General features: G+C 35.1%; 1 protein-coding gene across 5 annotated transcripts in view; it reads right to left on the bottom strand.

Annotated features, from left to right (window-relative positions):
* Positions 1 to 15,000, bottom strand: part of NOVA1 (NOVA alternative splicing regulator 1) — a 157,372-nt gene that overhangs the window by 2,955 nt on the left and 139,417 nt on the right. For all 5 annotated transcript variants that reach the window (XM_007536089.3, XM_007536098.3, XM_060175259.1 and 2 more), the window contains one exon: positions 1 to 124. This exon is cut by the window's left edge and continues 2,955 nt beyond it. In XM_007536089.3, the coding sequence (XP_007536151.1) occupies positions 1 to 124 (124 nt within the window). The remainder of the gene's footprint in view (positions 125 to 15,000) is intronic.

Here is a 15,000-nt window from a genome sequence, read left to right as displayed (position 1 = left end):
TGATCCCATCAGGTTTCTGGGAAAGCTGCACCCATGCCCCTGACTGCTCCATTATAGCCTTCACAGTGGCACCTCCCTTCCCTATTATCAGACCTGCTGTGCTGTTGGGAACTATAATCTTTACCTGTAATTAAAAAAAATACGTATAAATAATACTTCTGCTTTGTGCACATACATTATATTACTTTGTTACCCTAAAAAAGTAAAATTATAAGTTGAAAGTTAGTTTCAGCATAATTATGAATGGCAAATATAACAATCTCTAAAGTGACTCTGATCACATTGTAACACAATTATTTTGTAAATTATCATTATCCAAGGAAAAAAAGAAATTCTTAGTTAAAACTATCAATACAATCTTCCTTGAGTCTTTGTCTACTTTACTTTAGAAATGATAAAATAGTACTTTTTTTCTAAAAGAGGAAACATAAAATATCAAAGAACATTTTATATAACTTCAAAAACCAGAAAACCGTTAATTCTTCACCTACTGTAGCTTTACAAATATTTCTGCTCTAAAACAAGTAAAAAAAAAGAGTTTTTATTATAGGCAGGACCATATAAGGGTATATATATATATGTTGTGTGTCAGTATTGCATGATTATAAAGCAAAGTTAGTAAAGATCAAAGTGTAACCAACAGTTATTGTTTGCATCTCTTTAAAATAGTGATTTCATTTTCCTTATCATCTAGTAATATTTGTGCTATTCAATCAATACCTTACTTATTTTATGACTACTATTTTCAGACATGGGAGTCAATGAAACTAGTCATGGTATTTTAATTTTCCAACGAAACTATCACACATGATGTAACTTTATAAAAATAACGAGTGTGGGGCCAGGTGGTAGCACACTGGGTTAAGCGCATATAGTACAAAGCATAAGGACATGTGCAAGGATCCTGGTTTGAGCCTCCAGTTGCTCAACTGCTGGGGGTCACTTCACAAGTGGTGAAGCAGGTCTGAAGGCATCTTATCTTTCCACCTCTCTATCTTCCCCTCCCCTCTCAATTACTCTCTGTCCTACTAAAAAAAAAAAAAAGGGAAAAATGGCCACAGGAGCAGTGGATTCATAGTGCAGGCACCAAGCCCAGCAATAACCCAGTAAAAATAAATAAATAGTACAAAATATTAAAAACAACAAATGCTACTAAATAATTAATCATATGACAGTGCCTAGTTTTTAGGGTTAGGTTATTTGTGAATGATATTGCTTGCATGTCTTATCTAAATTTATAAAATGATTATTTTAAATAGGTATCTAATTCACTTTCTGGCAGTCATAGCTACATTTAACCTTTTTATTATGTAAATCATATGAAAGGGAGTGTTTTGCATAAGAGAGTGCAAGAGTGAGAGAAAAAAAGGAATACCAGAACACCACTCTGGCACATACAGTGCCAGGAAGTTCAGGCATGTTAGTCCTGTACTCTACTAGTTAAGCTATTTCCCTAGCAGTCATAGTTATTACACACACACACACACACACACACACACACACACACACACTTTTTAATCTTATTACTAAGGGTTACTAACACATTGTTGTAGCATGAATAACTTAGTGATCATATGTGACCACATGAAATAAGTATATTACTTAGTTTGTATTATAGTGTCTAGCAACAAACTCAGTTTAAGTTAATTTATATAACCACAATCAAATACTATTACAAGAAGTTTAAATTAAATCAATATGCCATTTTCCACTAACCCTAAACTTAAAATGTAAATCTGAACATCTTGAATCTTGAGTAGCATAAAAATACGATCCTACTTATGACTCCTTAGGTAAATAAAAAACTGTTAATCATCAAAGTTACTTCTTTCATCATTTAAGACATTAAATCAGAGAGGGTGAAATAATTTATTGAAAATTCAGTCGATGTATTACATGAGATTCTTTATCAGCTAATTGTTCACAGGTATAATATATCCACGCTATCTTAAAACAGATTTGGGTAAAAATGTTTTTTAAAAGGATGGTCATGGCAGTCTGGGAGGTGGCTTAGTGGATAAATATCAGACTTTCAAGCATGAATAAGGTGCCATGTTTGATCCCTGGCTTTGCATGTCCTAGAATGATACTATGGTTCTCTCTTCTCTCCTCTTTCTAATGAATAAACAAATAAATGTTAAAAAGAACAGATTTGTGCATTTTTGACAAATTTTCTCTTGAAGGTAATAAAGTAAAAGTTTAACATTAAAAATTCTAGACTATATATAAGTATATAATGACTTTCTACACTTGTATTTTATAATCAGAAAAAGTATTGTTTCATTTTGATATGTCCATATAACCTTTTATTGAAAAGATGCAAAGTTTCCAGAAACATTTCTTTAAAATGTCAAATATATACCTCACATTCCATAACTATGTGCATTTGTTAATTTTACTGAGACATTTTTGTAGAAATTTGCTTGAAATCCTGAAGTATGCTAAAGGATAACAGAAAATTAAACCATAATTATATCTTACATGAATTATTAAGATATATTCAAAGGATCCTATATCTTATGTGCACATAAAATATTGAGAGAATATACTTTTATAGAATATCTAGTGTTAATTATTTTTTTATAAATGTTTCTAAAATCAGAATATTTTGCTATATTGTTGAAAACATCTATATACATACAAGATGAAGAAAAATGTATTAACCGAGGCCTTAAAAGGAACTGTTCTTAAATTATTTAAAATTCTGTGTCACTATTGTCTTGTTACACATAATCACTACAATACAAGAACAGTACATGAAAGGTTAATTGTAAGAATCATCTCATAGGTCAGGTACGAATTAAAAATAAGACACTTATTTCTCTCTTAAAAATAAGGGAAAGGAAAAAGAACCCATTCAATCTCTTTCCAGCATTTGTTTTAGAAATGAAAAGCTCTTTCTTTGACTCTTTGAAGTACATATGAATTTTCTTAAATTTAAACTTTCCACCTTAAAAAAGATCTACCTGGAAGTCGGGCTGTAGCGCAGCGGGTTAAGTGCAGGTGGCGCAAAGCACAAGGACCTGCTTAAGGATCCCGGTTTGAACCCCGGCTCCCCACCTGCAGGGGAGTCACTTCACAGGTGGTGAAGCAGGTCTGCAGGTGTCTATCTTTCTCTCCCCCTGTCTTCCCCTCCCTCTCTCCATTTCTCTCTGTCCTATCCAACAACGACTACAACAATAAAACAACAAGGGCAACAAAAGGGAATAAATAAAATAAATATTTAAAAAAAAAGTAAATTTCTAAAAAAAAAAAAAGATCTACCTTACTGAACACCAATAAAAAGTAATGCATAGCATTCTAACGTGATATTTACTACACCCAAACTTTTTAAATCTTTTAAGTCTAGGACTCATTTTATTTTTTTCACAAAATAACTTGCATTATTGTATATTATTTTGTTCTTTAACTGCTTTTAATACTTCTTTTTATTTTCAATACTTAAAATTTTTTATTTGCAACTTAAAAATTCTAAGATCATGTATAATTTAGAAGTGATCTGTAGGCTTTAAATAGTCAACATCTTCCAAAAATCAACTTTATCAAATAAAAGATTACAAACTGAAGAATTATGCCATCTTCCTTTATGTCAGAGTTTCTTTTTTTAATGTCAGAGATTTTATGTAGTACTACTACTTGAATAGTTTATCTATTTGAAATACTTGCATATTAATATTTATAATATGGAGGACTTGTTAACTTCAGTAAATAATAATTTGGGTCAGATTACTACTATTTATTGTTATTATTATTATTAGGATTTTACCATTGCGGGGTTTTATTGAGAGACAGAAAGAGAGAGAGGAAGAGAGGGGAGGGAGAGGAAGAGAGGGGAGGGAGAGGAGTAGGGGGAGAGGGAGAGGAGGAGGAAGAGGAGGAGGGAGAGGAGGGGAGAGAGAGAGTGAGAGAGGGAGAGGGAGAGGGAGAGGGAGAGGGAGAGGCTAAGACCACAGCACTGAAACCCTAATACTACCAGATAATGTACCAGGGGCCTGAACCTGGGCCACATACAGTGCAATGCAGGCAATGTACCAAGTCTCTTATCAGCTGGTTCAAGATTAAAAACCTTTAAACTAAATGAAAACAGAAAGGCTATTAAATTCCAATATGAATCAGTACTTATCAAACCTTGTCATGGATCATGTCACCCGAGAATTTTTTTTTGAACAAAGACACACACACACAAAAAAAAACCCTTAAGATTTACAGACCCCAACAAAAACTTAAAAATATGCATATATTTGCCTACTTAATGTTTTTAAGTGATTTATTCATTTACTTCATGAGATAGATAGATGATAGATAGACAGACATAACATAGCAAGCTCTGGCACATGTGCTGCTGGAGATCAAATGTGGACCCTTCTAATACACACATATCCCATACTTTAATGCTGAGGGGCCTCCTGAATGCTGTCCACTTAGTATTGGTCTAATATGGACAGAGAAGGAAACAGATCCTCTAAGCAAAAGTCAAGGCAAGAAAGTTCAGTTGTATAATATGTCTTTGACAAGGTATTCTACTTCCACTTTATGTGTCAGGCCAGAGTTAAAATGAGGCATTGTCTGACAATTTGGGGATAAACATGAATGGAAGTCAATAATCAAAATCATTTGTAGATGAAAAAAGAGTTAAATAAAAAACTAACACACACACACACACACAAATGAGACACCAGTGTGGAAGCTTGGAGGTGTGTCCCAGTGAATATTGGTTCAGGGTAAGAATAGAAAAGAAACATGTTTAAGATGCAAAGTGGTCCATTTGCTTACATTGACACAAAAAGCGAGGATCTGTCAAAGGATATGTCTGTGCATTAGCAGTGTTTGCATCTCCATTGACATGGTAAATATCAAATTCAAATATATGTATGGCTTCATTTTCTCTTATGAAGCTATTTAATACATCAACTCACAGAAACATATGCATATTCTTAACTCTAAAGAATTGAAAGAAAAAAAAAATCTACATCTTAAATAATACGCAAATTACATAGTGTAACATCTGTCAACTAAACCAGTTGTATTCTCCAGAAGTTACAAATCAGATTTCCTTTCAGAACTATGAACTACTGATGCAATCATCCATCCTAAAGGGCCAGCTTACTGAATAGCCCACATCTTCTACTGAGAATGGAGATAAAGGATATATGTGACCTACCCCCATCTTTTAGAAACTTACAAATTTTAGAAATAAATCTGTTTAAATGGATGGAACTAGAGGTGATTATGTTTAGTGAAGTAAAGAGATGAAAGATAACTACCAGATGGTTTTACATACATTTGGAATCTAGAGAACTGATAGGCATGAACTTGGGGAAAAAAAAAAAAACAGAAGCCAGCAAACAGTTTCTAAGATTTGCAAGAACTATTCTAGTTATCCTTGGGAGGTGGGGGAGGGTGGGATACAAAACTCTGGTAGTGGGTGTGGTGTGGGACTATGCACTGTAATCTTACAATCTTGTAAACTGCTATTAATCACAGATAAAAATGATTAAAGGGGGGTGGGCAGTAGCACAGCGGGTTATGCACACATGGCACGAAGCGCAAGGACCTGTGTAAGTAAGGGTTCTGGTTCGAGCCCCTGGCTCCCCACCTGCGGTGCGGGGGGTTGAGGGGCCACTTCATAAAGAGTGCAGCAGGTCTGCAGGTGTCTGTCTTTCTCTCCCTCTCTCTGTCTTCCCCTCCTCTCTCTATTTCTCTCTGTCCTGTCCAACAACAACAGAATGGCAACGATAATGACAACAACAAAAAAGGGCAAAAAAGTGGGAAAAATGACCTCCAGGAGCAGTGGATTCATAGTGTAGGCACCAAGCTCCAGCGATAACCCTGGAGGCCAAAAAAATAAAAACAAAACAAAACAAAATAAATGTCTTTATTAATCCATTTTCTACCAGAATACAGCTCAGTTCTGGCTTATGGTGATACAACAGAAATTGAACCTTGAAGCTTCAGGCTTGAACATCTGCTGCATAAACAACAGTGTTTGTGTCCTCAGCCCAGGAGCTTACAAATTAATTATAGAAAAAAGTAGTGTAAGACTATTGGTATAGGAGATACATAAGTATGAAAAAAGGGCTCAAAGGGTAGAGTCTAACTGCAAAAGAAATAAAATCTGGGAAGTGATCAAATTTGTCTAAATATCTTTCACATCTTTGTGCTATCAGTGTCACATTCTTTATAATCAGACCCTCCCATACAGTTGCTGTTATCTCTGTTGAATAATTTCAGTTTAAACAAAGACACATCTCATTACTTTTAAATATTTTACTTATTTATTATTTATTGTGTAGAGACAGAAATATAGAGGGATGGAGGAGGGAGAGAGATGAGGAAGATGGCAAGGGAGAGCAGAAAAGAAGAGTGAGAGGAGAAAGAAAGGGAGAAGGAGAGGGAGACTGACACCAGGACAGAAAGGGGGGGGGGAGCCCCGGCAGTAGTACTTTGCCCTTACCTGCATTACTTTTATTTATTAATTTAATTTTATTTATTTTTATTTTTCCTGCATTACTTTTAAAGAAAATATATCTTAAATATTATTATATAAAACATATCATTATATTAATTGTACTAGCACCAACTGCTTTTCACGAAAAATATGAAGTCACCTTTTCTCTCTTAGTGATAGCAAAAGAATCACTACCAAAATCCTTTGAAAATATTAAAAGTACCAAACAGATAGGGTTTGATAAACATTAAGATAATCTGCTAAGTGACAAATAAAAACTTTGACCCTTCATAGTTGTATAAAAGATGAGAATTTCTCAAGGCTTTATACTCCATCATCATGGCAGAAAAGTTACTGAATTATTTCATAAAAGCAAAACTTTAAGATATCTGAATTGACAGTATGAACTAATTTATTTAGGACTGTCATGTAATACACTACATATGCATAACTTTACTTTCTAAAGCAACTCATGGCAATAATCCCATTCAGTCAGTCAGTTAACATTTGATCTCCCACCTGGTAAGAGAGACCTGTTATCTTCTGGGAAATACTTTCTCTCATTCTTAGTGTATGTGACTGAGATAGGGTTGACAATCTTCCAATATCTCTAGAAGTACAAAGACCGGCACTTGTATTACTAGGTATTATAATTTCCTTGCTTCTGGCAGTTACTGATTTGAGATTGACCACATGATACAAATGGGTCAGTAACAGTCCGAATAGGGTAAACTGTTAGGATAAACGTGTAATGGTTTCAATTTAGTAGAATACATGCCTGATTTTAATAGTAACAGCCTTGACACTGTACAGAAAGTAGAATAACTTGAGTGAAAAATAAATTAATCTAGATAAAGAGACTCCAGAAATGGAGACATTTCTGACAGCATTCCAGTATCTGAATCTAATCATGTTTAAGTCCAGCACAGAATGCTTTTTTGTTTCTTTGTTTTAGCTATATTGAATCAGCTTTGTATAATTTGTAAGCAACCCACTGGTATCCTTGAAACTATTTTATGCTCTTTTTTTTTTAACTTTTTTTTTATATTTTATTTATTTATTCCCTTTTGTTGCCCTTGTTGTTTTTTTTTATTGTTGTAGTTATTATTGTTGTTGTCGTCATTGTTGGATAGGACAGAGAGAAATGCAGAGAGGAGGGGAAGACAGAGAGGAGGAGAGAGACAGACACCTGCAGACCTGCTTCACCGCCTGTGAAGCGACTCCCCTGCAGGTGGGGAGCCGGGGTTCAAACCGGGATCCTTATGCCGGTCCTTGTGCTTTGCGCCACCTGCGCTTAACCCGCTGCGCTACAGCCTGACTCCCTTTTATGCTCTTTCTATATTCATAATATCTGTCTAGCTATAAGAAATGCCGACATTTTATTGTTTAAAAATCAAGATGTCAAGGGGCCAGGCAGTGGGTGCACCTGGTTAAGTGCTCACAGCACAGTGTGCAAGGACCTAGGTTCAAGCTCTTGGTGTCCATCTGCAGGGGAAAAGTTTCACCTGTGCTGCAGGTGTCTCTCTGTCTCTCTCCTTATCTCCCTCAACCTTCTCAATTTCTATCTATCCAATAATAAATAAATTAATAAATTACTTTAAAAAATCAAGATGTCAAAGTTACAATAAAGAGACATAAATGAATTTCTTAATTTACCTTTACCAAGATCTGCCCTACTTGATATAATAGAACAAATGGCTTTCATTTCCCTAGTGTATTGCATCATAGTGTAATTTTAATTACTCTAAATCACTAGAGTACTGTGGTAGTGTACAATCTTTCCTTTGGGGGACCCTATGTAAAATTTATCAAAGTAACTTGAAGACATTTTATATTTCCTTTTAACAATATCTTACTTACATAAATAACTCCCTCTCTTAAAACTGCTGATTTGATTACATATGACATAGCTACACCAATATAATAAACACCTCTTCTAACTCTAGTGATATTTAACCTAGTAATTTTTAAATAGGTAAATTAAAGGTAGTACAGCTTCATAAACATATCCAATAACTACTGTAGAATCCCATGCCAGTTTTGTTTTCATCAATCTACACTACTGATCACCACAACCAACAACCATATTTTGATCAGATTACTTCTCCATTCAGGCTGCTGGTGGTGATGGGGAATGAACCTTGGACACAGGCGTTTTCTCTGCATAACCACGATGTTGTCTCATCAGCTCACACCACCAGATTTATAACCAAGGAGCCTCTGTGTCTTCTCTTGATCCCCAGATCTCCACATCCTATTATGTCCTGTAGGTTTTTTTCTCCCTGAAATGCTTGTGCTCACCTCTACTGTTTTATTCTTTCTTTTTCTTCTGCTTCTTCTTTTTCTTTTTTACCAGAGCACTGATCATCTCTGGCTTATTGTGGTGCTGGGGATTGAATCTGGGACTTCGGAGCTGCATGAGCCTCTTTGCATTAACCATTATGCTATCTACTCCCACCTCCATGTTATTCTTTCTAAAGTAATGTGTGATATGATACAAGAATCTAGAGTAAGCAGTTAGGTGATGTGAGTTCTGATCTTGTTTCTGCTGTGTGAATTTTGTCAGGTCAATTCCATTTCATCATCTATAAAATCAGACAACTGTTAAGATTGTGGGCAAATTTTTCACTTTAGAAATACAAAATAATAATAATAATAATAATAATAATAATAATAATAAAATAACCCTATTCAACAACCTTTAGTGACTTCCCTTTAACCATTCATTGAATTACCTAGAGTTCTTATGTAAACATTCCAAATTCTCCACTCCTCACCTTCCAAGTTGTCTTCTAGCTGCCTCATCTATTACTGTCATTCTATGATGAATCTAAACTTTATCCATTCCTTCCTGGATATACTCCCTGTTAGTCATTTTTATGTCTTTATTCCTGCTAATTTGTCTCAACTGAATAAAATGCTACGTATATTTCCACATGGATATTTTTAATAATCATACATTTTTGCCAGTTGAAATTTTTTGTTTAGGGGCCAGGCGGTGGTGCACCTATCATTATGTACCAGAACTGAGTCTGAGTACCTCCCCGCACCCACCCCAACCCCCAGCTCTTCACCTGCAGGGAGAACATTTCATAAGTGGGGAGTAGGTCTGCAGGTCTTTCTCTCTCACTTTCTATCTCTCCTCCCCTCTCAATTTCTCTCCGTCCTGTCAAATAAAAACAGAAGAAGAAAAAAAAAAGAAAAAAGGAAAAAAATGGCAGCTGGGAGCAGTCGATTTTACAACATCAGTGCAAGTGAAACATACTTTGCAAGTTCAATCCTGGTTCCATGAAACAAAAAAACTGCCCAAGTACTTTACTTTTTTTTTTTATTGACGGCCATAGTTTTTCAAGAAAAGATGTCTCATTTAGTTTCTCTCTCTTTAACAATGTGGTAAGAAACAGTTTGATAGAATAACATATTTTTATTATATGGTGGTACAAAATGACAGCTTCTTGTACTATGATAATCTTTGGCTATAAAAATGTGCTTTCCCGGGAGTCGGGCTGTAGCGCAGCGGGTTAAGCGCAGGTGGCGCCTTTGCATAAGGACTGGCATAAGGATCCCGGTTCGAGCCCCGGCTCCCCACCTGCAGGGGAGTCACTTCACAGGCGGTGAAGCAGGTCTGCAGGTGTCCATCTTTCTCTCCCCCTCTCTGTCTTCCCCTCCTGTCTCCATTTCGCTCTGTCCTATCCAACAACGATGACAACAACAATAATAACTACAACAATAAAACAACAAGGGCAACAAAAGGGAATAAATAACATAAAAAATAATAAAAAATTAAAAAAATGTGTTTTCCCTTCTATTTTGCTTTCTTTAATGACAGTGCATACAACTGAGTTTCTAAGATTTAACATTTGCTCTAAGAACAATGTTTTCTGCTAAATACCTTAAAAGCTGGATAACTATCTAAAGGGAATTTTTACCTTTAAAAAGATTTTCATGTACTGTTTAAAAAAACGGGGGAGGGTAGGAGTACAGGCAATCTACCAAACAAATTAAATGCTGAAGGAAAAAAGGAACAGGTAAAATTTGAAACATACAGCATGGAAAGACTTCTGGAGATCTGACGATGGTGTAGTAGCTAGTGCATGTTGCTTCCTTGATCAACAAAAAATTACCAAAATTTCGCCAAATTACAATTGGGATTTCTTAAGAAGTTCACTTAGCCACAGGTGGGAGTGGGCAGATGTGGTCAGTGGATGTGTAAGGAATGAGGGAGAGATTCTAAGGATTTAATAAGTCTCACATACTTTTCTTTCTTTTCTTTTTTTAATATTTATTTATTTATTCCCTTTTGGTGCCCTTGTTGTTGACATACTTTTCTATATTTCCTAAAGTGTTACTCATCTGCCAGTGGCTTATACTAAAGTGCAATAAATATTTATTTATCTCTTACAAAATTTTATCTCCCCAAAGGCCTGAATCTTGGACTACTGTTTAGACAATAAAGCCAAAAATTAAAAGATAGGGTTGGTAAAATAGCATATTAGGATAAATTGATGCTTTGCACATGCACAATCCAGGTTTGAGCCAGGGTACGATACTGAATGCAACTTCAGTGTGATTTTTGTCCTTTACTTTCTGATTCTCTGTCTTTTTTTTTTTTATCTGAAAAAGTCATAAGAGAGCAGAGAAGCCCTGAGATGATAAAAAACAAAACTTACTATAGTTTGTAAAACTAGGTAATAAACTCAAGATATCCCACTGTGTTTGCAGTTACGTATCTTTGTGTAAAAAATATGACTGTAGGTTTTCAGATTAAGTATAACTTTATATAATTGCCTTTAAAATATAAGAGTCTAAGATTACATTTACATTGTAATCATGCTGAAAATACAAAAAGATAAGTGTTCATACTCCCAGATGGATAAAGAATAGGGAAGTTTCAGGGGGCCAGGTGGTGGCAAACCTGGTTAAGCACACACATTACAGTGCACATGGACACAGATTCAAGCCACTGGTACCTCCCTATATGGGACAATTTTTAAAAAGGGTGGGGGCTAAATAGCATAATGCTTATGCAAAGAAACTCTCATGCCTGAGGCTTCAAAGTCCCAGGTTCAATGCCCCACACCACCACAGCCAGAGTTGAGCAGTGCTCTGGTGAATTAAAAAATAAAATTAGGTTAGATTCCAGTGGAGGGGATGGGATCACAGAACTCTGGTGGTGGGAACTGTATGGAACGGAACCCCTGTTATCTTAAAATCTTGTTAATAATTATTACATCACTAATAAAAATAAAAATTACAAGACAATAAAATTAATTAGTGAACAAAAACAAGATTAAAAAATAAACCAGTGAATACTGACCAAAAAAGGTGTAGTGAAACTTTAGTATTAGAAAAATCACAAATATTCAGATTTATGGTTACTTAAAAATTCAACTTTATAATAATGTACCATATTCCTTTTATTAAACTGTTATTGATGTATTATTTTTTCAATTTATTTTTTTATTTAAGAAAGGATAAATTAACAAAACCATAGGGTAGGAGGGGTACAACTCCACACAATTCCCACCACCCAATCTCCATATCCCACCCCCTCCCCTGATAGCTTTCCCATTCTCTATCCCTCTGGGAGCATGGACCCAGGGTCACTGTGGGTTGCAGAAGGTAGAAGGTCTGGCTTCTGTAACTGCTTCCCCGATGTATTATTTTTTAAATGTAATTTTCTAGTTTCTTACTCTTAGGCTTATGGCTAGGCTTCTACAGCCATTAAAAAGTAGGCAGTTTGGTACTAAAAGTTCAGAATACAAATGTACTAGTATTTACTAGATTAAATGATGATATGATAAATAAAATGAGCCAAATGGTAGTTTCTACTGAATCATAATTATAATTCATAACAGATACTTTACATTCCACCCCTTGGCTTGCTTTACGCAAATACATTTTCTATCTCAAAATAATAGCCTTTGAGTTTTGTGAATGTTATTTCACTTTATGCATTTACTAAATTTTCCAAAGGGTCATACACTTCAGCTGCAAAAAGGAAAGAAAAAGCGAATGACAGATTGTACATCGCTTTTCCTTTTCCCTTTCCTTCTGTCTTTTCTTTTTTATTTTCTTTTTGGAAGACTAAACCTTTGGTTACAGGCATGAAAACTGATGCTTTAAGAGGCTAAAACAAAAGAATCCTTGAGTATTGCTCATGGAAATGTAGACTGGTGTAGACATAGAGGTCACTCACCAAACTCAGCAATAAACAAACAAATGACCCCATCCAAAAATGGGGAGAGGATATGAACCGAATATTCACCAAAGAAGAGATCCAGAAGGCCAGAAAACATATGTAAAAAATGCTCTAAGTCGTTGACTGTCAAAGAAATACAGATAAAGACAGCAATGAGATACCACTTCACTCCTGTGAGAATGTCATACATCAGAAAAGGTAGCAGCAAGAAATGCTGGAGAGGTTGTGGGGACAAAGGAACCCTCCTGCACTGCTGGTGGGAATGTCAATTGGTCCAATTCCTGTGGAGAACAGTCTGGAGAACTCCTAGAAGGCTAAAAGTAGACCTACCCTATGACCCTGCAATTCTTCTCCTGGGGAGCTATTTTAAGGAACCAATCTGGAAAAGATATGTGTATACTTATGTATATAGCAGCACAATTTGTAATAGCCACAACCTGGAAGCAACCCAACTGTCCAGCAACAGATAAGTGGCTGAGTAAGTTGTGGTATACATACACAATGAAATACTACTCAGCTATTAAAAATGGTGATTCACCTTCTTCACCTCATCTTGGATGGAGTTTGAAGAAATCATGTTAAGTGAGGTAAGTCAGAAAGAGAAGGAAAAATTTGGGATGATCTCACTCATAGACAGAAGTTAAAAAATAAGAGCAGAACATGGACTGGAGTTGGTGTACTGCACCAAAGTAAAAGACTCTGGGGTGTGTGTGTGGAGCGAGGGTTCAGGTCCTGAAACATGACAGCAGAGGAGGACCTAGTTGGGGCTTAAATGGAAACGTGGAAAACTGAGAAATGTTACACATGTACAAACTATTATATTTTACTGTTGACTGTAAAGCATTAATCCCCCAACAAAGAAATTTAAAAAAGAAAGTACCGAGGTCACTCATAAAATTAAAAGTACTTATACTTTTAATTTTATAAGTACTTAAAACATACAGTAATTCCCTTTCTGGGTATTTGTTTGAAGAAAATAAAAACATTAAATAGAAAAGATTTGTACATAGATGTTTACTGAAACATTATTTATAAAAGCCAAGATAAAATAAATGTGAAATAAATGCCCATGGGCAGGTGAACAGGTAAATAAGCTGTGTATCTATTGAATATTAGTTACCCATAGTGAAGAGCTGAATCTTGCTATCTGAGATAACATGGATGAACTCTGAGAAATATATATATATATTTGTTATATATATATATATATATATATATATATATATATATATATAATTTTTTTTTTCACCCAGAGTATTGCTCAGCCCTTCTTTATGATGGTGCTGGGGTCAAACCTGTGCCTTTTGGTACCTCAGGCATTTAGATCTTTTTGCATAACCAAGATGCTATCTCCCCAGCAGGAGGACAATATACTAACAAAGAAGGTGAATAAAGCTTAATCTTATTTATTTGTAGAATCTAAAATAAAAGAAACTCAAACTCAAGGTCATAGTCATACAGAACATACTAGTGGCTGCTAATGTCAAAGAGATAAGAGAGTGGGTACAAGGTGAAAAACTGAAAGGGGTTAAAAAACACAAACTTAGTTATAAAATGAATGAAACTTTAAAATGCATTAATAATATACTTTTACTTGACTAACTGTAATCTAAAGCTAACTAAAAAACACAACATTTTCCTTTTCAGAAAGAAAATAGTTCTTTAGATGATTATGTGAGAGAGGGAGAGACAGCAGAGCATTGCTCAATTATGCTTCATGGTTGTGAGGCATTGAACATGGGATTTTCACATTTTAGGAGTGACAATCTGTGCAATCACTGCACCCTCACCATAGAACATTTCCTTTATCAAAAATATCTTTAAAGAGTGACTGAGAACAGCTACATTGAGCAGCAATAATGGGAATTCTGAAGCTTTAGGCTCAAATAAAAACAGAAAAAGATAAACTTATTATTTCCTGGAATAGTCCTAAATCAAAGGCGGAAAATAAGAAAAACTACAATTACTAGTCCACTTTTATCTCATAGTGTGCTTGAATCAAATGCCCTATTTTAACTAGATCACTACTGTTTGACCAAATACGCAAAGACATTTCTGTTTCTAAACAAAAAGTGTTAAAAAAAATAACCTGATAGCCATCCATTTTTCTCATCTTAAGATTTGATATTTTATATAGCTTTATCTGAAACAGAAAAATATTTCTATTGAACTATATAGAAATACATACACAAAACAAGGAAACTAGTTAGTAGACTGCTCTGGAATAAAGAGGCATCAGGTGCTCTGGTTATAATAGTGCATGTATAATATTTTAGCTTGAGAACACGCCATAGGCAGGAACTACCAAAGCTGTGATTGCGGGTAAAACACAGATGAGACAAACTGACCA

Source organism: Erinaceus europaeus, chromosome 16 (genome assembly GCF_950295315.1).
Source record: "Erinaceus europaeus chromosome 16, mEriEur2.1, whole genome shotgun sequence".
NCBI lineage: Eukaryota > Metazoa > Chordata > Mammalia > Eulipotyphla > Erinaceidae > Erinaceus > Erinaceus europaeus.
The sequence above is the reverse complement of the archived record's forward strand: the minus strand, read 5'-3'. Positions and strand labels throughout refer to the sequence as shown.